The 22,399-nt window shown below is 36.6% G+C and overlaps 2 protein-coding genes across 5 annotated transcripts in view; one reads left to right on the forward strand and one right to left on the reverse strand.

Annotated features, from left to right (window-relative positions):
- Positions 1-1,508: 1,508 nt before the first annotated feature.
- LOC105053176 (nuclear pore complex protein NUP155) lies at positions 1,509-17,704 on the reverse strand. 4 transcript variants are annotated; one of them, XM_010934246.4, is made up of 13 exons: positions 17,347-17,704; positions 15,363-15,532; positions 14,728-14,854; positions 11,847-12,109; positions 10,100-11,741; positions 9,815-10,027; positions 9,341-9,588; positions 8,792-9,206; positions 8,010-8,215; positions 7,542-7,893; positions 2,922-3,140; positions 2,201-2,529; positions 1,509-1,868 (listed from the first exon to the last, which is right to left on the reverse strand). In XM_010934246.4, the coding sequence occupies exons 1-13, from the start codon at positions 17,503-17,505 to the stop codon at positions 1,751-1,753; spliced, it is 4,461 nt and encodes a 1,486-aa protein (XP_010932548.2). In that variant the 5' UTR covers positions 17,506-17,704; the 3' UTR covers positions 1,509-1,750. The 4 variants fall into 4 exon arrangements, with proteins under 4 accessions (XP_010932548.2, XP_073100316.1, XP_073100317.1 ...); XM_073244215.1 differs by lacking the exons at positions 15,363-15,532; positions 17,347-17,704 and having other exon boundaries at positions 10,100-11,767; positions 11,869-11,976; positions 14,728-14,855; XM_073244216.1 differs by lacking the exons at positions 15,363-15,532; positions 17,347-17,704 and having other exon boundaries at positions 11,847-11,976; positions 14,728-14,855.
- Positions 17,705-19,931: 2,227 nt separating this feature from the next.
- The window catches only part of LOC105053172 (potassium transporter 25), a 6,577-nt gene continuing 4,109 nt past the window's right edge, over positions 19,932-22,399 (forward strand). Inside the window, exons 1-3 of the mRNA XM_073244495.1 lie at positions 19,932-19,938; positions 21,152-21,323; positions 21,899-21,966. Of these exons, the coding sequence (XP_073100596.1) occupies positions 19,932-19,938; positions 21,152-21,323; positions 21,899-21,966 (247 nt within the window). The remainder of the gene's footprint in view (positions 19,939-21,151; positions 21,324-21,898; positions 21,967-22,399) is intronic.

The following is a 22,399-nucleotide window of genomic DNA, read 5'->3' on the forward strand; positions in this document are numbered from 1 at the left end:
GGTTGAAGAAAAGGAATGAGGTCTCCTGGAGTGCATTGATTACAGGGTTTGTGAAAGAGGAACAGGCAGAATTTGCTATTAGTGAAATCTGCAAACATCAAACCAGACCAATTCAGACTTGCTAACCTTCCAATCCTCTGTGTCAACCAAGCAAATGTCGATCAAGGTAAAGAGGTCCATGCTCAGATCATTAACACTGTTGCTAGACCAAATATAGTACCAGAAAATGAGCCGGTTCATATGTATCATAAATATCAAAGGTTTAACATACGTGGAAAGTATTTTTGGGAGAATACCTGAAAAGAATGAAATGGAAGTGCCTGAGCTTTGCTATAAAATGCAGCTTCATGGTGTATTGCCAGATTGCTTTTATCTGGCCGAAGCACTTTCTGCATGCACTACCCTTTCAGACCTTGTTGCAAGCTTATTGATATATACACAGGATAAGAGAGTATAAACTATGCACGCAAGATACATGACCAGGCAACAGAAAAAGGAATTGGTAATCCACATTGTGATAATAGCAGTGCTCACTACTCATGGAAAAATTGATGATGCAAGATGAATGTTTGGTCAGATGGTGGAGAGAAGCATGATTTCATGGATGGGGTATGCCAAAGGTAGTTTGAAGGACAAGACCTTCAAACTCTTTCAGAAAATGGTTGAAGAGGGTGCAGAGTACGATCGCTTTGCTCTGGCAAAAATAGTAAAATTGTGTGCGAACCTACCAGCACTTGAGCAGGGGGAACAGCTCCATACTTGGATGGTTAAGAAAGTGGTGGTTCATTGTTCAGTAGTTTTGGACGGTGCAGTGGTTGATATGTATGCAAAAGGTGAGTCACTTCCAAACTTTCTGCCAATCAGAACAAGGATGGCAACTCAAAATCCATGGAAGGATTAAGCAGATTTTCATAACAAGCTGCCAATTTAATTTGGTGAACACATACTGAATCTGGTCAAGGCACTCTCAGGCAGAAAAGACTAAAGAGGCCTAGGCCTACCATGAAACTTGCTAGTGTGGGAAGACCTAGAGGCTGCCTTCATCAGTTGGAACTCTGTTGTCTAATTAATGAATGTGTGGTAAGAAACAGATCTTATTTCAAGCAAGATTTTCAAGTTGAGGATCATATAATCAAGAGATTCCCAAGAAGCTATCATGGATTATCAGACATGGCAAAACGACATTTTGGAATGTAATGCTTGATTTCAATGATGTTATTCTCTAAGATATCAGAACTATTACTCAGTGTCCTTTAGTCTTAAGCTTCTACATCTATTAATAAAGTTTCAAAATTCAACTGCACCATGAAGCACTGATCGCAATCAATATGTCAGAGAATAGAACCCTTGTTTTCAACATCAGAACCACAGATTTAGTAGGCATTTGATTGGAGTGTATGAAATTAACGAGTCTCCCAAAAAGCCCCATCCCATTCGTGGGGCCAAAATTGGATACGAACAGTTACTGTTTATGCTTAAACATGTGGACATAAGCAAATGATTATAGATTCATCAAAAAATAAATCTAAATTTAACTACCCCACAAAATATCTGTCAGTATCTTCTGCATTTTTTTCAAGTATAAACTACAAAATTCTGCATATCACCGTAAGGAGTACACAGCCAGATATCACACATTAAGTATAATTATTTGATATATTCTAATAAAATGGCTATTTTTTCTGTGATGGTAGAATGCAAAGAACAGCTGATTAGCTAGGCTAAGTTCAATGGAATATGAACAAAAATGTCAGTATGGTTCAAAGGAAGTAGAACACAAAAGTTGCTCTTCCAATTCTCGAAAACCTTGGTAGACAGCTGCAGTCTGACTTTGTGGAAGGGCCAACCTCCGCACTTCAGTCATGTACCTGTTTTCATGTATGCAAAATTAACCTTGTCACATCCAAAAACTCACCTTGCTCATGGAAAACATCACAAAATGAAAAAGAGTGACTTCTAAGATAGCAAGTTTGATCCCTGATGTATAAAAGCATGGAATTTGAGTAAAAAAAGAAAATAAGTTTCCCAAGTTGCACAAATGTCTGGTGTGAGAAGAGAGGAATAAGATACATTTCCCGAATAAAAACAAGATTACTGCTTGTGAGCTGAGAATTACTAAACACAACAGATGATTGCTTATTTAATGGAAGAAAGCAGGCATAAAACCATTATATCATACAGGGAAAAAGAAGAGATTGACCTGTTAGCTGCAGTAGTGATTTTGTCCCGAATTCCTTGATTTATCACTGTTGTCTGCTCTAATGCTGATGTTCCACCGAATATAATAGAACTACCGGCTGTTGTAGTACCCATTTTATAAGCAAGTGCAGACGTGGCCCACTCACGAAGGATCCCAAGAACTGATCGGAGAAGCCGCAGTCTCAGAGCTGGTGAAGGCAAAACAGCTCTGTTTGACAGCAATTGGTCATATATGCTTAATACAGGCTCATGTGCACCTTTACAGGCTACGAGAAGGGCTCCCGCAATTTCCTCATCTCCCACAAGTTCAACTCCTGATTCTAAACGCTCCTGCTAAAGAGGATGCTCACTTCTGAGATATGTCTTGAAACAAAAGCTCAACAAAAAGTATCAGCATTTGCTTCAAAATAGAAGTGATCAACTTTAAAATCAGAACACCTAAAACTGAATGTGTGTTTCTGGTTCTGCTCATGCAGTCATGAGTGAAGCTAACATGTTTGTTTGCAAGCTTAGTTTATTCAGAATTGCCTCTACCTAAAATTGACTTGTTCATTATTACGCAAACAGCTAGGTCTGAGCTGAGCATAAAACTAGATTTAAGAACCTGAGCCTGCATGTGTTGCAGACTCAGGAAACAATAAAACATCAATAAACAGTTAATATGCATGCAAGAGTTGGGAACCAAGTCAAAGAGTCATATGATGGAGATACAGCCACATTACCAGAGCAGCCTTCTCAAGATGAAGACATAGTGTCTCTAAAGGCAAGCAAGCCCCATCTCCAGGATAAAGATTCGACCCAACCCTCTTCAACACAGAGCAGGCTTCAGCAACGCCTCCCCTTGAAAGAGCTTGATCAAGAAGTCTAGCCCAGATTTCTCTAACAATTTTATTGTCGGCATCTCCAGAATAGTTTGCAAAGTTAAGCATCTCTAGGCATATCTGATCAAAATAGCAACAGGAAGAAATTACTAGAAATCATCTCAAAACTAACATTTGTAAGTGATGAAAAAGTATACAATACCGAAGCATAGACATAACACATACATGAAGATGCTAAAGATCAGGAAGATCTAGAAGATAGTTTCTAACAATATGACAAATGTTAAAGCCTAAGTTGCAACTTTCCTATTCTAGACAATAATTCCCTAGACATTCATTTTAAACCCAGTATATTTTTAGTTTGAAACCTACCACAAATTAAGCGATTTTAAGCAAGATTTTAAACCTCGTGGAATGAGGCTGTCCCAATTTTCTCATGGAATGAGACGCGCCGCTATCCTACCCTATTCCAATACTTGGGACAGGAGATGTTCCGATTGGGATGCTTGGATGCTAGAAATGGCCCTATCCCAACACATGGGATGGTACCATATCCTGATATCCCGCGGATATCCCGCTGAGACTTGAATCCTTGATTTTAAGTCATCCAACCTCTTTTTTTTTTTAATAACTTCTATTATCCTGCAGAATAATAGAGATTATGCAGTTGCTAGTAGAGTATCTTTAATTAGAGACGGTTTGAGTAAGAAAACTAGTCCCTAGCAAGCTGCAAGCCTCTAGGCTTAGCAGGACTCTCTTCAAACCTGAGAAATCATTCCCTAGCTCACCCGACAAATTAGAGCCCATCCTTTAGTGAGGATGCTATAGATGCTTTAAACACTACTTTCTGTATCTTGTGTCTTGAGGAGACCCCAGACCATCTCTTTGGCTGTGATTTCTTGGAAGGGGTCTGGCATTATTTTGGTGTTTCGATGAACCTCAATACCTTTCCTCTTGCTCACTGTGAACTTTGGACTTACTTGGAGGAAGAACTCTATTGACCGTGATTTGAGGAAAGGATGGAATTCTGTTTCTGCTAGTTTGCTGGTGTCTTTGATTGGAAAGAAAAAGGCGCTTCTTCAAGGATAAGAACTGTTTCGTGCTTCAGGTGATCAAGCAAATGAGGTTCCTTGTCAAGGACTCCACTAACGGCATGGTGAAGAAGAAATATTGAGCTCTGCATCCTGATTTTAGATCAATTAAAGTGGTGTAATATTCTGTTTTTGTTTTCTCCCTCCTCCCTGGAGTGGTCATTGTACTGTTGTTCATTAGCTTAAAGAATGGGACTGGCCTCCATCAAATCTTTATCTTATTAAAAAAAATAAAAAGCAAAGAAATCCTGAGCTCCCCTTCATAAGCCTAACGATAAGGAATGGAAAGAGTATGGCCTTTTAACACTTTAGAGGAGCTGGCTGATGATACAAAGGCCTGGGTCAAACTTGTAGGGATATATCATTGAAAGGACGCTGGCTTTGATTCCTAAAGAAATTTCTCAAGAAAAAGTGGAATGCCAAGGAAAGCTTCGTATATAAATTTGTGGTTACATCTTCTAAAATAGTGGATGGAGGAACATGCAATGGACAGGCACATTATTTTGCTCAGAAAAATGAAGACATGGAATTCAAGTAAAACTACCTTTGGACTGCAGCATGGGTGAGACACCCTTCACTGCAACTTCACATTCTTCAGTTGATTCTCTATGCAAGAATGCAAGTTTCTCTAGAACCTTCATTTTATGGACTAAAACTTAAACAGTAGCAGAGATATTAAGATTTGCAAGGTTGTGTACTTAAATTGAGATAAAGAAGAGTTTGCATATAATAGAAGTGATCGATACTAGTGAGCAAGAGTTGAAGTCAGTATAAATGATTTGTATCTGGAAGTTATACTTTTTGTGGTGACTCTTAGCTGTTCGGCCATGCATACTATGACCATTCTATTACCTAGTTCTAGATAGAAAAGACCAAATTTATGGAAGATTTCATCCATGAATGTGCAGGTACACAGGTCCAAGATCCAAGAGATTCAGGCCACTCAGACATCCGCGATAAGATCTCAAAGCCCCTCAAGGCAAAGTGGTGGGGAAGTTTAAATGTCCATGTTTAAATGGCAAATGGTGGTACTTTAGGCTAAAGTACTGAACTGCAGGATATGGGTACTTCAGGATCAGAAGATCTCAAATAAGCTTGAGAATGCCTTCCAAGAAAGAGAAGAAGATCAAAAAAAAGGGCATAAAATGCTAGAAACATGTTTGTTTAATCATGTAGTTGATGGTTTGGAATGTTCGGCCCTTCAATGGCCCTACTAAATGACAGGGATTTTTAAAGCACCAAAGTTCTAAAAGCTCTGTTAGGCCTTTGGAAACATAAAATTACTCAGACTTTAACTGTAAATAGATTTTGGAAATGTTATTACCCCCAGCAAATTTTAAGGATATCGTTGAAGGTAGGACATGTCTTTTTCAAAACCTACTACTTTGCCACTCTTCAAATCAAGAATTCAGATCCCGATGGGATATCCCGCAGGACACCGAGACAGCCCTGTCCCATGGGATTTAAAATCTTGCTTCAGATAAAGGGAGTGCATAACATTTGGCTGCACATTGCACTGCAATGACAATGAGCTGCAGCTTCTATACTTCTATCATCTACTTTCCAACTTTGCTCATGGAAGAAGAAAAAATAATTGAGCTGGAACATGGCAAGGTACTTATTCTGACTTTCCGATGACCTTAACAGCATCAGATACTAATCAGAAAATGAAGGCGAATTGTCTTTTCTGATTCCAATGCTTTCACTGATGCCAGTGGTTTTATTACTTTAACATTAATTGCTCCAGTTTGGTCCAAGGACAATGGCTCTGTGGGCCTTAGAAGAATCACGAAAAGATTTAGTAGTACTTCCTAGACAAGAATATGTTAATTCCTTCCGTTGAGTATCTTCCAAATAGCTTTAGAGACAATAGTGGCCTCTTGATTACAGCTGACTCTTAAAAGCTATAAGGGACAAAACCATTCAAATTTCTTAGTTCATTGATCAAAGATTCAAAGTTTCTTCTCCTTGCTGAAATTATTTGGCCAACATATTTCTGATATGCCTATCTACAGGAGGGACAACTTAAAATTTCATACTTGGAGAAAGCAAAGTTCTATGGTCTATAGGTGACTGAAGTGTAAACTCCAATCAGCTGCCAAATGAAGAGGAGAACCGAAAAGCAGAATTACTAGCATTGGGCAAATGCAGAAGCATATGATATCTTGACTCTAGAATATTAATGATTAAGATTAATGCCAAAACTTTTAGGCCTCACATTTGGAGGATAAGAGAAGGTTTCTAATAAGTACACTTATAACACCTCAGTTTTAATTAAAACAATTATTTTTCCTCTCATTTATGATTTAAAAAGGCATAGAATAAAGGGAGGTTATTTTATAAAAAGAAATAGGTTCCCCACCTCACCCAGCTTCAAATTTGGTCAGTAATAAAGATTTTGCAGTTATAAAAAGTAGAGATAACTTGGTAGAAGCGAGTTTGAACAGAAACCCAATTGGCTGAAGCACAGTCATCTAATGCACAATTTTATGCAGATCATCTGACAGCATTACTATTAGATCAAAGGACCATTCCAGGAATCTAATTTCTGATACAGAAGCAAAGAAAACCATTTCAGCGATTACTTCTTCTAGTCTTTGGAACTTTAACCAATTTACATCGAAAGCTAACCAACCAATCTTAAAGGCTATTTCCAGAGAGCCAAATGAGAGGATAACAAAAGAGACTGCAGGAGATGAAATTGGGTAAACTTTGATTGCTTTTAATCCAGAGAAGTTGACTATTTTGTATGGGTTGTCCAATTCCTTTCCAGACTTCTTGAATTATAGTCAAGAAGCAAGTGAGCTGAGCCCCCAGTAGTTCTTTTTGAGATGGACATTTTTTGAAGAAAATTAACCAGATCCTTCTAAAACTTATCCCAAAAAGCCTTGAAGCTAAATAGTTCAAAAGTCATAGTCCCATTTTATCTCAGAAACGCTTTGTACAAAATTTTCACTGCAGTGCTAGCTAACAGATCTCTACCACCAGAACTAATTACAAAAGTTACATTGCCTTCTTTAGAAATGTTAATGTGCTCCATATCTTCTTGTGTGTTTTTTTTGGAAAAGAAAATAATATATGAATCTAAAGGCCAAAACTTCATTTGTGGGCAATTTACTAAAATCTGTGCACAGTAAGTGCAAATTATTAACATCAAGAAAGCACAAGTTAAATGCACCTCCCTAGGTCCTACATGTTTCATCTAGAGTAACTGTTGTGATGTGTCATGACCTGATCCTAAGCCAACTGCAACATTCCTTGTGGCAGCAAAATTGTGAAGCTAGCAAATATAAACATGACATGCACACTATCAAGTTGAATTTCAAGTTAGGAGCATTTTGTTGAATAGAGCCAATTGATAGTCAAGATCCCTATAATTCTGAAAGTCAAAGAGAAGTTCCATTAAGAATGCTAATTTAAAAGGACATACCTCCCAAAGCTTAAAAGGAACAGCATATTCATTGTATAATTGAGTGATGCTCTTTAATTCCAGCGTTAACTCTTTTGCCTTGTCTTTGGCATCCTTTGCAATGTTAGAGTCAACCATCAGGCTAGTATGTAAAGGATCACTAGGAGGGGATACACTGGTGCTTGGCAAATCTTCAAACCTTAATGCTGTTGCCTCGAGTTCTTCTTTAATTTTCATTTGGAATTGAAGAACCATAAGCTTTGCTTCAAGCATATCTAGCAATCCATCATCAATAGTTTCTCTTGTACTTACTAAACTATCATTGTTAATTGCACTTTTAGCCTGTAAAACTGCATTGCTGAGATATTGATGCCTGTTTCCAAAATAAAACAGATATGTGCCAGAATAAATCATCAACTTGCCAGTGGAAACAGAAACCCATTTTTCAAGAAAAAGCCATAATGCAATGTAACTAGGTAATTTAAGAACCTCTGCTCTAAAGTAGGAGCTTCTCCTACATCACTGCATTGCCTTTCTGCCAACCTGTACAGTATATGAGCAGCAAGAATATGCTGCCGCTTCAAGACATAATATTTTGCTAGAAGGTCAAGATACTTGGTGTGGCTAGAAGGAATCGGTCCCTCCAAATCACGCATTGCAGAAGCCATTCGTGTTATGGCGGTGACAGCTTGAACCTAAAGAGCAAAAATAAGTTAAACAAGATGATATAATCTACATCTCACAAACCCAGCTGCTAATCTGATTCATCAAACTAACAATAAATGTCAATTCTCAAAGAAATTTTCTACATATCTGCAAAAAAAAATAAAAAGAAATTCTCTGTATTAGAATACTCATTTTAAAATATTACTGCTGTTGTGAAAGATAGGTTTCAAAGAACAGACCCAAAAAAACAAGTTTCTTGTTAACTTAAATTTTCACCTTTACAAATATTTTTCCATGATGTCAGGCTACAGAATTACATAATTTACCTAAAGAGTGAAAAAAAGATGAACAATAGTTTTCCCAGTGGACGCATTGTAAGGTAGGGATCAAAATTTTTGCTCTATTTTCATAAAATGACATACAAATTAAAAAAATATAAATTTGCAAACCAGTGGAAAGTTTAAAAATAATAAAAAGTAAAAACAAATGTCTGTACTTATTATTTATCCATCATGCATTTAATTGCATGTACTGAAATTGAATAGAAGTGGAAGTTTTCATCTAGTAAAAAATCTCAGGCTAATTCAATTCCAATCAGAACAAACCTCTTCTGTTGGCTTTCTGCCAGCATTCTGTAGAAATAGAACCAAATCAGTACCACCATACTCCAGTAACTCATTTTCAAGGCCCAAGACAATTAGTGTCCTGTACAAATACTTATGAAAGGCTGTGTCGGGCCATTGAACACTAAGCTGAATAATTTGGTGTATGTACTTGTCCCGTGAAGCCTGGTCAAGTACAGACCTCATGCCCGAAAATCTAACAGAAGCACTGAACTCCGTCTGTGTCCCTTTTTGTGCCAGAGAACCAAGGGCATTTATAATAATGTTATAACATCGTTCACGTTGAGCAAGTGCATAATCTCGATTGCCTGGATCGATTTTATCATTGAATGCATCACCTTTAGGGTCAAGAGCCTGAGCTTTTTGCAGAGGCAGTCGTACCAAAGCTTCATAAAATCTACAATACAGGAAGCATATAGATTGTGTTTTAATGAATAATATTTTTCTATTACGATAGATTAAAGGTCTAGATACTGCTAAGCAAGCAGATAATGAAAATAAAAACATATATTTTCCAAGAAGGAAACTGACCGCAAGTCTTCAAATCGTTTGCATACAGTGTTCAAATCCACATATTGAGGAATTTTGCACAAAAGGCCGAAAGCATCTCTAGCAAGATTTTCTCGCTCCTCAGAGTTAGTGGTAGCAGCAGCTCTCTCAAGATAATCTATTGCTAGGAAATATTTATAGTCAGATTCGTTGTAGTAACTTGGACAACCATCCTGTAATTTCATGCTAATCTCATCTACCGTGCCCCGGCTATCTGGACCAATGTAGTACTGGAACAAAATTTAAACAAAAAAAAAAGAAAGAGAGAGAGAGAGAGAGACTAAGGGGATATGATCAAAAGTCGAAATATAGATAGGCATCCGAACATCAAGTGGATACCAATATAAACCATCCATACTAGTTAAATTAAAATGTTAGAAGGAGCATGTATATGGGTACCATTAATTTGAGATAAAAGTTGCAATACATGCATCCATGGGCCATGTAAATATTTACCTCCATGAGTCCTGAAATAAGCTGCATGGCAAGCTGGTCTCCCTCCTGAGAACATACCAACTGATGGAATGTCATATGAACAAGTTTCTGGCGTAGATCATCATCTAAACTTTGCACCAAGCGAGTGACATGGTGCTTTGAAATAAGTTGAAGTAGGAATAATGCTTCACTGGATCTTCGAAGCAGCCTCCTAAGACATTCAATTGCCCTCACCTGCATGGGCTCAAAAAGTTAAGCTATTTATATACCAAGTAAATGTATGTGATCCAAGTAATATCTATTTACCTCCATGGCTGCCAGTTCAGCAGAACTGTAAGGAAGTCGCAGCCTTTTATTTGGAGCCACAGCATCTCCTGCTTCAGCATTTTGAGAGTGTGGTACTAATAAATTTCTGCTTGTACTTTGACTATTAGTTCCTGATTCTGAGTAAACAATAGAATTGGTTATATCTCCTAGACCAGCAACATAACCATACAGCCCTCTTCTCTGGTTTCTTCTAGACCTCATAAACTGCTCTAAGGAACGAATTTTGCTTTCAAGGACTTGCATTGCCTCAACAGAAAGTCTGCATACTATCACCCCTTCATTAAAGTGAGCATCAGAGCCTACTTCTCTACAGACAATCATAAAAGGCAGTTCCCATATAGGAAAGAGCAGCCTAGATGAGCACAAGCAAAGTCCTTCATGTGCACCAGAAAACACAGGTTCAGCCTCCTGCACAACCTGCCCCATGCTGAAGCCTTCAACTGAAGTCCTAGTGTTCAACAATGCAGTGCTACCGTCAAGTTGTGGCATTGTAATAAGTCTTGGATCCTCAAATACTTCTGCAGCTCTCTCAGCAACTGTGTTGCTCATTAGATTTTGTTCATTGTCAACCAACTTGGCTGCTATCATTAAACACATAGATGCAGCCTCTCCGGCTCCAAAACGCTTAAAAAATTCCTCTATCTGAGGTCTTGGTGAATTGGACTCCAACAACCTTCTCAGAATATCCACTGGCCTGTTAAAAACTACCTCCATCATACCCATGGTACCGAACACAACAATCCTCCTCTGAGGTAAGATATGTTGAATTGACAGGTCTCCTCTAGCCCAAAGTTTCCTTAATGCCTTCTCACATGATTCGCTAGATCCCGTCAAAGAGAAGCCTTCTGTATCTGAGTACAATGACTGCACAGCTACTGCTACATCTGGCATGGGTAAAACATCAGCTGCAAAAAGCATTCGACCCTCTAGAGGCAAGGATGATACGATCTCACGTAATGCACAAGAACTTGTTGCAGTCATTCCAAAGCTACCAGAAACAAGCGATTGCATACTTGAGTCCCTGTTAGCAATCAAAAGAGAGGACAAGGCTGGAGTTGATAAATCGGAAAGTATAAGTGTGCCAGCTGAATAAAAAGCTGTTTCCACCTTCAGAGCAAGATCATCAGCCTGAGTTCTACTAGTTGCAGACATAGTGCCAAAAGTGAGTCCGCCACCAACTCCTAAAGGAGGTGATGGCCTACTTGCTAAAACTTTTAAGCAGCGTGGCCTTTGATGAGCACTACTTTGTCCCGTTAAACAATCATTTCCACCTGTAGTAGTAAGGTACAATCTTCTGCCATCTGATAAAACAGCAACAGTGTGCAGCCATTTTGATTCCATAATAGATAAAGGAGCAACACAAACTATAGATGGTTTTGCTGCTGGAGTATTTGCTCTCGATCCTGCAGACCTTCTACCCCCATATTGTGTCTCTTGAGGATCAATCAAATTTTTCTCTTCAGCAATTCTTTTAAATGGACCATCCCCATTTGCTCCCAAGTCAAAGACCTGTAGTTTCATATCTTCTGTTTGAGAATACAAAATATGCCTTTCATTATCAACAACCATAGCCACAACTGGATCAACAGATCCAAATTTAAGAGCATTTGGCAAGACCCATCTGGACATCAGCACGGAACAATTGAGCTGGGACATGTTATGCAAGAAAGAAAAACAGCAGCAAGACTTTCTTAGTGTCATCCAATATTATAAATGCAACACATACCTTGAAACAAGACTGCCCAAACCTGCTGTGAGGCAAACCTTGCGACAGCACTTATGCCAGCCTGAACCAGTTGAATACTGCATTTCATATATGTGACCATCACGCCCAGCTAGAAAAATTCGACCTCTATCTGTACATGTCATGCAGGTCATGATAACGCCATCAGATGCTATTGTGTATTCAGGTAAAGGCTGTAAGGAAAGCTCAGCATATCGATCCGTTCCATCCTCATTTCCAGTGCAAAATACTCCTATGAGAATCAGCTAACAACATATAGGATGGATTAATAAACAACAAGCCCTGAAAAATCATGAGGAAAGTAATGATATCTGCAGGAACAATTTCTAAGCTTGAAGTGATGAAAGCGGAGCTATATCTTCCAGTGAGAATATTTACTAATTATACAAACTCAATAAACTTTTGCTTGGACCTGAGCTGCCAGGCATAGCAAAAAGGGTTACATTTTTTTGGAAGATCTGATAGATAAGACAAAGATCAGGTGGAAAGGGTAGACTTGAGATCCTTATCTCTCCTTTAAAGTTCAGCAGGAAAAAAGCTGATGCATAGGTGAAATCAGAGGGCATCATAATTATAACTTAAAATGAATGTAGCCTTTTTGTTACTCAGGGTCTCAGACCCTTAAATTTCGTCTGAGGTACCTGATGTCCAGACATGGCTCTACAAGAAAAAATTATTAAATTTGGAAAGGTTACAACACTTATACACGCACCCACACCTAACACACAAACCTAAGTCCATAGCATATTCCTGAAGATCATGTTCTCCAACAGTATGGTGCGAGCTTGAAGGTTTTTGTATGCAATGTTGCAAGAACAAACTCTTGATCTAGATCAGGATACTTTAGCAGAGAGATTGAGTTGAAAAGTTTTAGATCAAAAAAACTGTTTGCATGTGACTGTGAGAAGAATTAAAAGTAATTGGCTATGCATCTAATTCTTATTTAGGTTTGAACATAAGAGAAGCACATTTGGGTTAGGCTTTACTATGTCAATAGGTTGTTTCTTGGGAAAACAATTTGGTATCTAACATCTATTATTATATGCCCTTTTTATGTTTCCTTGCATACACATAAGTACTTAAGTCAGCTAATAATTGATTAGCCAAGTAGATAAATATATTAACCTGAAAATGGTTGTTAAGGCTGGAAACACATATTGAGAACTGCAGTCCTCTTAGCTCTTTCCAATGTTATGATGCTTTAAGGCATGCTTCAAAGAGGGGCTTGTAATTAAAAAAAACGCAAGTAACTTTTTTCACCAACTCATCCCTAAGTCTCCTGATACCTCCCTTCTCCATCAGAAAATACTTTGGGCCATCGAGATCAAGAACTCGATGAATGCCTTCATGATTCATAAATTATTGTTCGTTGTTTCCCAGATCCCCAGTGATGTAGCTATAGAATTAATTCTGTACTGACCATACATGCTTATTTTATTCAAAAAGTGTATAACGTTTAAGATTCATTTGATGATGGGGATGTAGTTCATCTAGTTCAATGTACTTAAGTGGCTTGTTGGGGCATTTATTTGGTAGTGGGTCAGATCATGGGTGAAATGGTGACAAGTTCGCATCACATCATTGTGTAATTCTAGTTAACCTTTGCATCAATGAATATGGAAAAAGAGTTCATACCTAATTTTGATCTTCCGATGGAGAAAATAGGAGAGTTGATCTGCCTCAAAGCAGATTTTGGTAGGTTGGTTCCCCAAAAACTGGTCCTTATTGTCTTTCTCTAAAATTTCCATTCTCATTTCAAATCAAGTATGCTACAATAAAGCACTTGGAAGAGATTGCAGTAGACCTTATAAGCTTAAATACTTTTGTTTTATACTTTCTTTAACAATTTGGTTTTGTTTTTTAACTCTTATCAGCAGATAACTGGATTTGTTTGACTTGATATACCGATATTTGATGAAATCATGACTTGGTATCAATCAGTTCTAGCTCCTATCATGCTGCAAAGCTTTATTTGGGTGTTTACATATATGATTTGAAAAAAAAAAGGACTGATGTATAGATCACCCACATCTCTAGGAGCTCCCAAGTGCTGTCATGGTCAGCTGTCCCTACTGCTTGGGGACTGTCTGGCCACCTTGACAACCTTGAATCTTAATTCTTAATAAACAAATATGAGTTATATGATATATTATTTTTTTATACAACACAATCAGCACTCAACTATAAATTAAAGCACCAATCTGGATATGTGGTAGAGAATTTAGATAGTCTTACAAAAGTGTCACTTTTGCCTGTGGCATTGTCTCATCACATTGGATTTAAGGATAGATGTTCCATGAGGATTACACAGTTATTTAGGATCAATTGTCAAATTGATGTTACCCCTCTAAGAATTATTGTTATTCATTTCTAAGGCAACTTGAGGAAAGAAGGGGGCCTGCAACTAAAACCATAAGATCAGCTGGAAGGGAGATATATCTAATTGGTCATAGACTTGTACTTATACTCAAATTAGTGTAAAGGAGATGAATAAGAAGATAGTGAAAAGGATGAACTTGCTACCTTGCTTTAGGATCCTAACACATCAATGTGAATATGTTACACACTCCTCATCTGTTCTGACACAAACTAACACACATTGCACTAAAACAGAGGATCTTTTATTTATAATAATGTGTTTGATCATATTGATCCTTGTGGATGTGATGTTTGTAGAATAGAATAATATTTAAGAAATAATTACTCAGACTGAAGTATTATGACATGTGCAAAGTAAATAGCTTGAACCAATGCCCAGGTTTTCGGAGAAAAGAAAAGCTTCACTCAACATTTGAATAGATATTCATCTATCCTTTAAGCTATTTAATTTGAAAAACATTAGCATAGACTATTTCATTCTTACCTCAACTGGAGTTGCAAGAACTAAAAGATATTGGATTGCTTCCAAAAAAATTCCAGGCTTTGGTCTGACAAGTCCTACAGCACAAATTGCATGATCCTCAGCACTGTATTCACAGCATTGGCCATCCCTAACATAGATAAGACACTTTGCGTAAGAGAGATTCTGATGATAAAGCACTTTTGGCATGAAATTCCTGGAATATAAGTCAGTGACCATGAACAAAGATACTGAGTCAAAAGGGTTAAACTATTTTACTGATAAAAAATTCAAATTGATAATACAGTCCATTTTTTAAGGAGATAAGAGTAATGATGCAGTCAAAATTAAGAAGCAATTGGAATCTACTAAATCTTTTCTAAGGTTGTAAACTGCATTCCAGATTATAAAATGCCTTTTCAAGTATAGGTTCAAAATTTTTTAGGGAAATTTAATTTCACTGTTTTCAGTGGTGCTTTTCGAAAGAAAGTATCACAATGAACCACACGGAAATTCTCAAACTGCAGCAAAATCAAACATATAAAAGTTATTGATTTATTATCAGAAAATGGCAGTCACCCTGGAATCTAGTTTGAAAGAGAATTACAGGGAGTTGATGGGATAGGATAGGATCAGCATCATTCATGCTGTAACCTCACCAGCTATCAAAGCGCCAAAGAAACAAAGAATTGTCGACTGAAGCCCAAGCACGGCATATCTCTGGGAAAATTCCACATAATGCCGTTCCTTCACCACCAGCTGCATTGTATCTTTCGATGAGCACGGGAGGTAATTCCCGAGTCTCTACAACTTCTAAATGAGGAGGCCACTACAGCACAATCATCAAACAATTATTTAAAATAAGTTAAAAGAATATGGGGAAGGCTGGTTAGCATGGAAACAAGCTGCCAAATAACAAAGTACATATTATATACGTATAAATTAAGAACAAAATTTTCCGACCTTTTAGGTCCAATTGAGCAGTTTGAATTTTCAAGAATTTAAATCAGGAATCATAATGCAAGCAATTGAACTGTAAAAATAGACATCACTACCCCCCTCCCACAAGAAAAGGACCAGAAAAAGAAATGAATTAAAGGCACACTCTGATTCAACACAACAATGTATAACAAGTTCTTCCAAAAACTAAAATCATTTAGTTACCCAGGCTGCATTACTTAGCACTTATTAGGCTCCATAGCTCACTCAAGTAATCAATATCTTTTACTATTTGACACCTCACCTTGGTAATTGAATCCAAGATGCTTTTTTTTTTCAATATGTTATAGTCAAGTTATCGAAAATAATGATAGATTTCATCAACTAAGCTGGCAAGGTTTATCTTGTCACTAGTCATCTTTATTACATCACTAAATTTTCAGTTTAGTTATGTACAGTGTTTTCTAGCAGTACTCCAAAGTCTTAGTGTCTCCCAAGACCTATAAATGGAAAGGACAACTGAAAAAGGATGTCAGGAGGGCTATATTTCTTGAGCAAAAAAAGTGCTACTGATTTGACTTATCATTCATCTGCCCTCCATATTAATGCAAGTTCCAGGTTTGGAACTGCTTCAAAAGCTTAGGAGCATAATGAATAGTTCGACCCCAGAGGTAGCATGCTAATGTGGCTGAGTAGTAAGCATCATTAAACTACATTCCCACATAAAGAGAATAAGCATAATGTGTGCTTTTACATTTAACAAACTAATGAGTCTAAGATTCGTGATGACCAAGAAGATCGCAGTTTTTAAAATAAGAGTAGTCAATGTGGCATTGGCATATGTCATAAGTGTAATGAGAAAATTGAAAAATGACATGGCTTCCTTTTTAACAAGATCTCAGATTTTGAATGGAGATAAATGACCTAATTAAGCTTTCAAATGATTCCTTGCCGCTCGCCCAAAAGGAAACATTGTTTGGCACTGTTACTTCAAATTCCCCTTTTAAGTTAATTGCTCCAGTTTAGCTCATGTGGAAGCAAAAGCTCACTCTCGGTATCCATTTTTCTCTCCCCAAAGAACAGGACATGTCAAAAAGTTGTGAGGTATTTTTCATAAAACCACCCTTTAATTCTAGGCTCCAGACTTCGCAGGTTTATATGAAACTCCATCTCCCAAATAAGGGGGGGAAAACTTTAAAACTTTGAACTTTGAACTTTGCAAAGCTAATAAACGATATTGTGACACTATGCCTTAAAGGACTTTATTATGCTACCAGCAATAGCTACAATCAAATTCCCGTGATGCTTAGATTTAGTACATAATGGTTAATAGGAACTCGTCCCTCATGATTGTGATATTTATAGGGTAATAAGCACATTTCCTCTGTGTTAAACAAAAAGCCCTCTTAGCTCTCTCTCACGGCAATGTTTAAAAGAGAGAGAAACAGTACTACACCTCACAAATACAATTTAATCTATCGATATTCATTAAAATAGAGTAGACACGATGCTCGATCAAGCATTGAAGCAAACAAAGCATCAGTTTTATCTACTAGTTCGATGAGACTTTTATGCTCTTCCAAAACAGTGAATCCTACTGATCAACAAAATCCACCATCCCTGATTGGGGAAATAGGAAAGAAACGCCAGTGCTGCGATGCTTATGGATCTCTTTCTAATTGGGCAAGGAGGCAAGAAGAGTACCTCTTTTGGATGCGAAGAGTAGGGGTGGCTGGCGAGTTTCGAAGCTTCGAGAGCATCTCGCAGGTCGACCTGGCCGGCAGCTTCCTTCTCGATGCGCTCGCTCACGACGACGCCGGCGGAAGCCACGTCCAATTCGACGATCTCGTCCTCCCACGCCATTGATTTCTCTCGGAGAGAGAGAGAGAATGGTGGGGAAGAAGGGAGAAGGAAGAGCCTTTGGTGATCTACGGCGACGGAAGAGAGAGAGGCGCGAAGAGGGTTTTGGAGGGGGGCTTGGCGGGGTTTTGGATCAATTTGGATATGACGGGATTAGGGCACTACCGCTGGACCAGGTTTTGGAACCTAGAAAGATTACATATTGTCTGTAATGCGGAGTGTTAATTTTAACTTGAATTGATCACATTCACAGGTCGTTTGGGCCACTTGGATCATTAATTATTTATCAGTCCAATCACCCACTAGAGCCCTCCACTTGCAAAAAAAAAAAAAAGACATATCTTTCTATTTCCAGTAGATATCAGCAGTACTGTCTTTGAATTTTTTATTTATTTATTATTAATTTTTAAAAAAATTATTCAAATAATACTGAGATCAAATTATTTACGAAAATACTGTGAAGAAGAAAATTATCTCTTCAAAAGGTAATTTTCTTTGCCATCTCACCAATCTGACCTCCAGCTAGAAATCAGATTGATCAGAGAAATGAGTCGCCTTTTAATAGGACGATTTTATAAATCATCCTTTGACGATTTTAAATTAATATATTTATTTATTTTATTTTTTATTAACTTTAAAACATAAATATAAATAAGCAAATACCCTTCTATTTAGAATCAATAAAAATATTATAAAAATTAAAATTTTTAAAACTAAGAAGTCAAATCTTGGATTTTAGTTTAAATTTTTTTTAAACTAAAATTTTTAAAACTTTCTTTTTTCAAAATAAATAGGTTAAAGGATCTCAAAATTTATTAAAAATTATTTTGTGACTCACTAACATCCAAAGATCAATTATCGTTGATTTTAGTTTCAAAAAATATATATTTTATATAATCCTCTATATAGGTGTTAGTTTTCTGACTTAAAAAATTTTCAGAATCTGTACGGCAGATAGTCACAAATTATGTCCAACTGACTTCAATAAATTTTGACAAGATAAGTTTAATTCAAAATAATTTATAATTCATATTATTTTAATATTTTTTTAAAATTAATCGTAAATAGATAAAAAATCTACTAACTTGTCTATTATATACCGAATCTCTTGCCCCCGGCCCTTCCCCCCCCCCAAAAAATAATTATTTTATTCAATTTTTTTATTATTCATCAATTACGTACACTTAGTTTGTTCAGGATAGAGTATTAATTATTATTTAGTAACATGTATTTGAAAAAAAATTTCAATGAAAATATTTTTTTTTTATTCGTGTGATATATTTAAAGAAGAAAAACAAAAAGAATCAAAAGAAAGCACGCTATATATGTCATCAAAAGCAAAAACTCCTATGCCCTATCAAAAAAAAAAAATGAGTAGATGGTACCATTAAAGCTCCTTATTAGAAAAATATGCCATTAGTCAATGCAAGGGCAATTTAGTTTTTACGAAGCTAAATATGAATTGAGTTGTTGAAAAAAAGGGGAAAAAAAATCTAACATTTTCTTGTGGAATCAAATATAAAATATTTTTTTTGCAAAATCCACAATATGTATAATTATGATCATAATAGTTATATCTATTTTATTAAATGATTATTTATATTGTTGAAGCAATAATTATTATATTAATATACATTACTATTTAGTATACTAATAATTATCCATTTTGTGATTATTATTAAAATATTATGACAATAATTGCTATAGTATTTATATCACTATAGAATAATTTATTATTGTGTTAATCAGATATATTATTATATTTATAAATATACTTATATTGTGGTTTACTACAACAACTATTTGTTATTATATAATAGAAAAATTATGATGTAGTAATATTTTTGTTTTATGAACAATCACTATTATTACCCCAAAAAAAAATCACTATGTCACAATAGTGATTAAATAAGTATATTATGATCATTATAATGATAGTTATATTCCTACCAGTATAATAATAATAATTTAGCAATATAATATTATAAAAGTATTTGTTGTTGTAATGATAATGAATATTATAATAATAAACTTATATTTATAATATATTTATGTGAATAAATTATAGATATTAAACTTAAATTTTGAAGAGTGATGAGAGGATGCTTTTGAGGGACATTTCTAATTGAAATGATTCCTGTAATTGGAAATATGACCGTCATTTGTTGTAATTTCAGTTAAAGGATGCAGTTCTAATTACAAGACTTGAAATTCCAATCATCTACTTAGTTATTTTAAACACTCGTAAATCAACTACGGCATCTACAATTGTGGCATGCCCAATTTCGGACAAATAAAGAGCCTAATGTGATCACTTTCTTTCCGTCTCAAAATAAAAATCCACTGGATGAGATTTATTGCAATTTTTGTTGCTTTTGTAGATCTTCGAAAACCCCACACATCTGATTTGTTACTTAGGGTTTGAAGCCATGAGAGGTACGATCTCACAAGCATGTTGACCCCATTTTAAGCCTTGGTTCCATAAGTGATACACTTAATTTGCCCAGGATCTTCGACTAAGATCTACAAGGGGCGGGACTGGTAGTGGAAAGGTAGCTTGAGCCTCCTCTATTCAATAAAAGAATAATAATAAAATAAATTAGTCAATGGATGGTGGCTTGGCTGCTATCCAAGATCTAGTATCCTCTATGATGTACTGTTTGTATTGCAAAATACTGCACGGAGCCATCAAACAACGCATGCATGCTGTATATGTATATCACACGTAAGACCACCTTGTTTGATGGCCATCTATATTTAGTAGCGCACAACACTGCTGTACAAACCGGGCACCGTGGATGATCCACGGTCGCTATCAAAAGTATTGAGCACTTGCCATTTAAGAGTAGTTTACAAGCTTCTTCATTTTGTTGGTACCGAGCACAAAATCCATCAAGACGAAGGGCTCAGGTTCAGATCCCATTGAAATCCGTCCAGCTAACGCCCGCAGCACAGGAGACCCCAAGGTGCACCAAAGAGCAAAATAGGTGAAGCTGACACAAACAGCCAAGTGAAAATTTCACGAATGTCATGGCAACTAGTATGTTTATGAAGATCCATCAAGATAGCAAGGATCGTCAACAGTTCCATTCTCAAAGCAACCACTTCTAACAAATAAGATGTCTTTTTTTGAGAAAATTCATGCTATAAACAACTGAAGTGAAGCTAGCAGTGCAGGCTTGTAACTGATATTTGGTGGTCTTCTCAGTGGCCACTACCAGAACAACTTAAATGTTACAAAAATGAAAAAGAAAACAAAACAACTGCATAGAAGTTCACCATAACCAAAGTAATACTTTCATCAACAGCTTGAAACTTTAAAATTCCATTAGCCAGTACGATGAAATAAAGCCGGTACAGGAAAAGTTGCTGCATGAAAATCTTTCTGATCTTCACTTGTGAAAGAGGAAAAAAAGGCAAAAGCTGTTACAAGATCGATACTTTTCAACAAATGTAAAGCCAAGCCACATTTATACAAGACTCGATCTTCGAATCAACCCAACTGCACCAAACATTCATCTGCATTTTTAAGGAAACATCAGCTCACCATGCTAAGATAATGTGTGAAGTCCCAACGAGTCAATTTTGGCACCAACAACTTCATCTACAAAAACTGCACTTCTTCATTCTTTTGCATTCTTATATACAGAAGAGGAGAGAGATTGTGTTGATTTCAGTTATTCAGAGAATATCATTGCCCTTGAGAATGTTGTACTTGCAAAGAGGGCAGGTTGCATTGATCCGGAGCCATCTGACAATGCACGTGGAGTGGAAATGATGGTTGCATGGAAGTGCATGGAGCTCAGTTCCATCTTCATACGGTGTCAGACAAATGCAGCACTCCTGAAAGGAGGAGAAAAATTCAGATACAGCAAAAATCTACCTTAAATCACCCTGTTTTTCGAGTATGACGAGAATAATAGGACATCCCATCCACCGAAAGGACAGGAACATTCTGTACCAGACTGGTGATAGTGTTCCAAACTCATTCAAGCAAAGCTATATTGCAATTAGTAGAATTTGGACACACAAGCTTATAGGATTTATGGTCCACACATGATTATCTGTAAGATGTAAGTCCTAACAACTCCTATGATGCACAAAATGCAATTATCGATGCACGAGGAAACAGTGTAGAGAGTTAATGCAAAGTCCAAGAGCCCAACAAATATGCTCCAATACCAGAAAAAATGACCAAAGAGGACAAGACTCGGAATGTTTTGGAGTAAACATAACCGACTGAAAAGGCAGGTTAGTAAAATAAAAACTGCAGAACAAGATTAGTATAAGAAACTTAGATATGAAAGGCAATTAATGGCATATAATCAATATTCAAATAATGGTAATAATCTAGAAGTTTGCTGAAGGGACATAAATATTCTGGTTTGAGTTACAGGAAAACTGTAGATTCACAACGAATCAGTCAAGATATTATGAATTACAATATTGACAAGACAAGCTTATGTAAGTGCCAATTCACAACTGTTAGTGTTCTTAATCAAAGATTTAAGTAGCAGTGCCTCGTGGTCCACACCAGCCATACCGCATCACACTAGTAAGGTACTGCTAAATATATTGCACACCACCTTGTTTTTGCTGTGCCAGCACTAAGAGGCATACTGTCTTCACAAACTACTATACCATACTAACAAGGTACTGCACAGGTCTGGATACTTTAATTCTTTCTTCATTGCACATTCTCCCATGAGAAATAGAGAAAGAGTTGCTTCTTTACAAAGAACCCCACAAACCCACCCCCCCACCCACCCTGCCCCACAAAAAGACACTCTGACAGATTATCTTCGCAGTCATTCATTTCAGAATTTTAATATTTGATATTAATATAAAGAAAGCCAAAAGTCGGAAGAAATGATAGCGACGAAGTGTCCTGTATTTC

This window comes from Elaeis guineensis, chromosome 10 (assembly GCF_000442705.2).
Source record: "Elaeis guineensis isolate ETL-2024a chromosome 10, EG11, whole genome shotgun sequence".
In the NCBI taxonomy this organism is placed as follows: Eukaryota; Viridiplantae; Streptophyta; class Magnoliopsida; order Arecales; family Arecaceae; genus Elaeis; species Elaeis guineensis.

What these genes read in the sequence shown, in the direction of transcription:
- LOC105053176 (XM_010934246.4), bottom strand. Translation starts at nt 17,505, where the DNA reads ATGGCGTGGGAGGACGAGATCGTCGAATTGGACGTGGCTTCCGCCGGC. An exon ending in TTATTTCAGGACTCATGGAG is followed by an intron (nt 9,589 to 9,814) that starts GTAAATATTTAC and finishes ATTTTGTTCCAG; the next exon opens with TACTACATTGGTCCAGATAG. An exon ending in ATCTTGAGAAGGCTGCTCTG is followed by an intron (nt 2,530 to 2,921) that starts GTAATGTGGCTG and finishes CCTCTTTAGCAG; the next exon opens with GAGCGTTTAGAATCAGGAGT.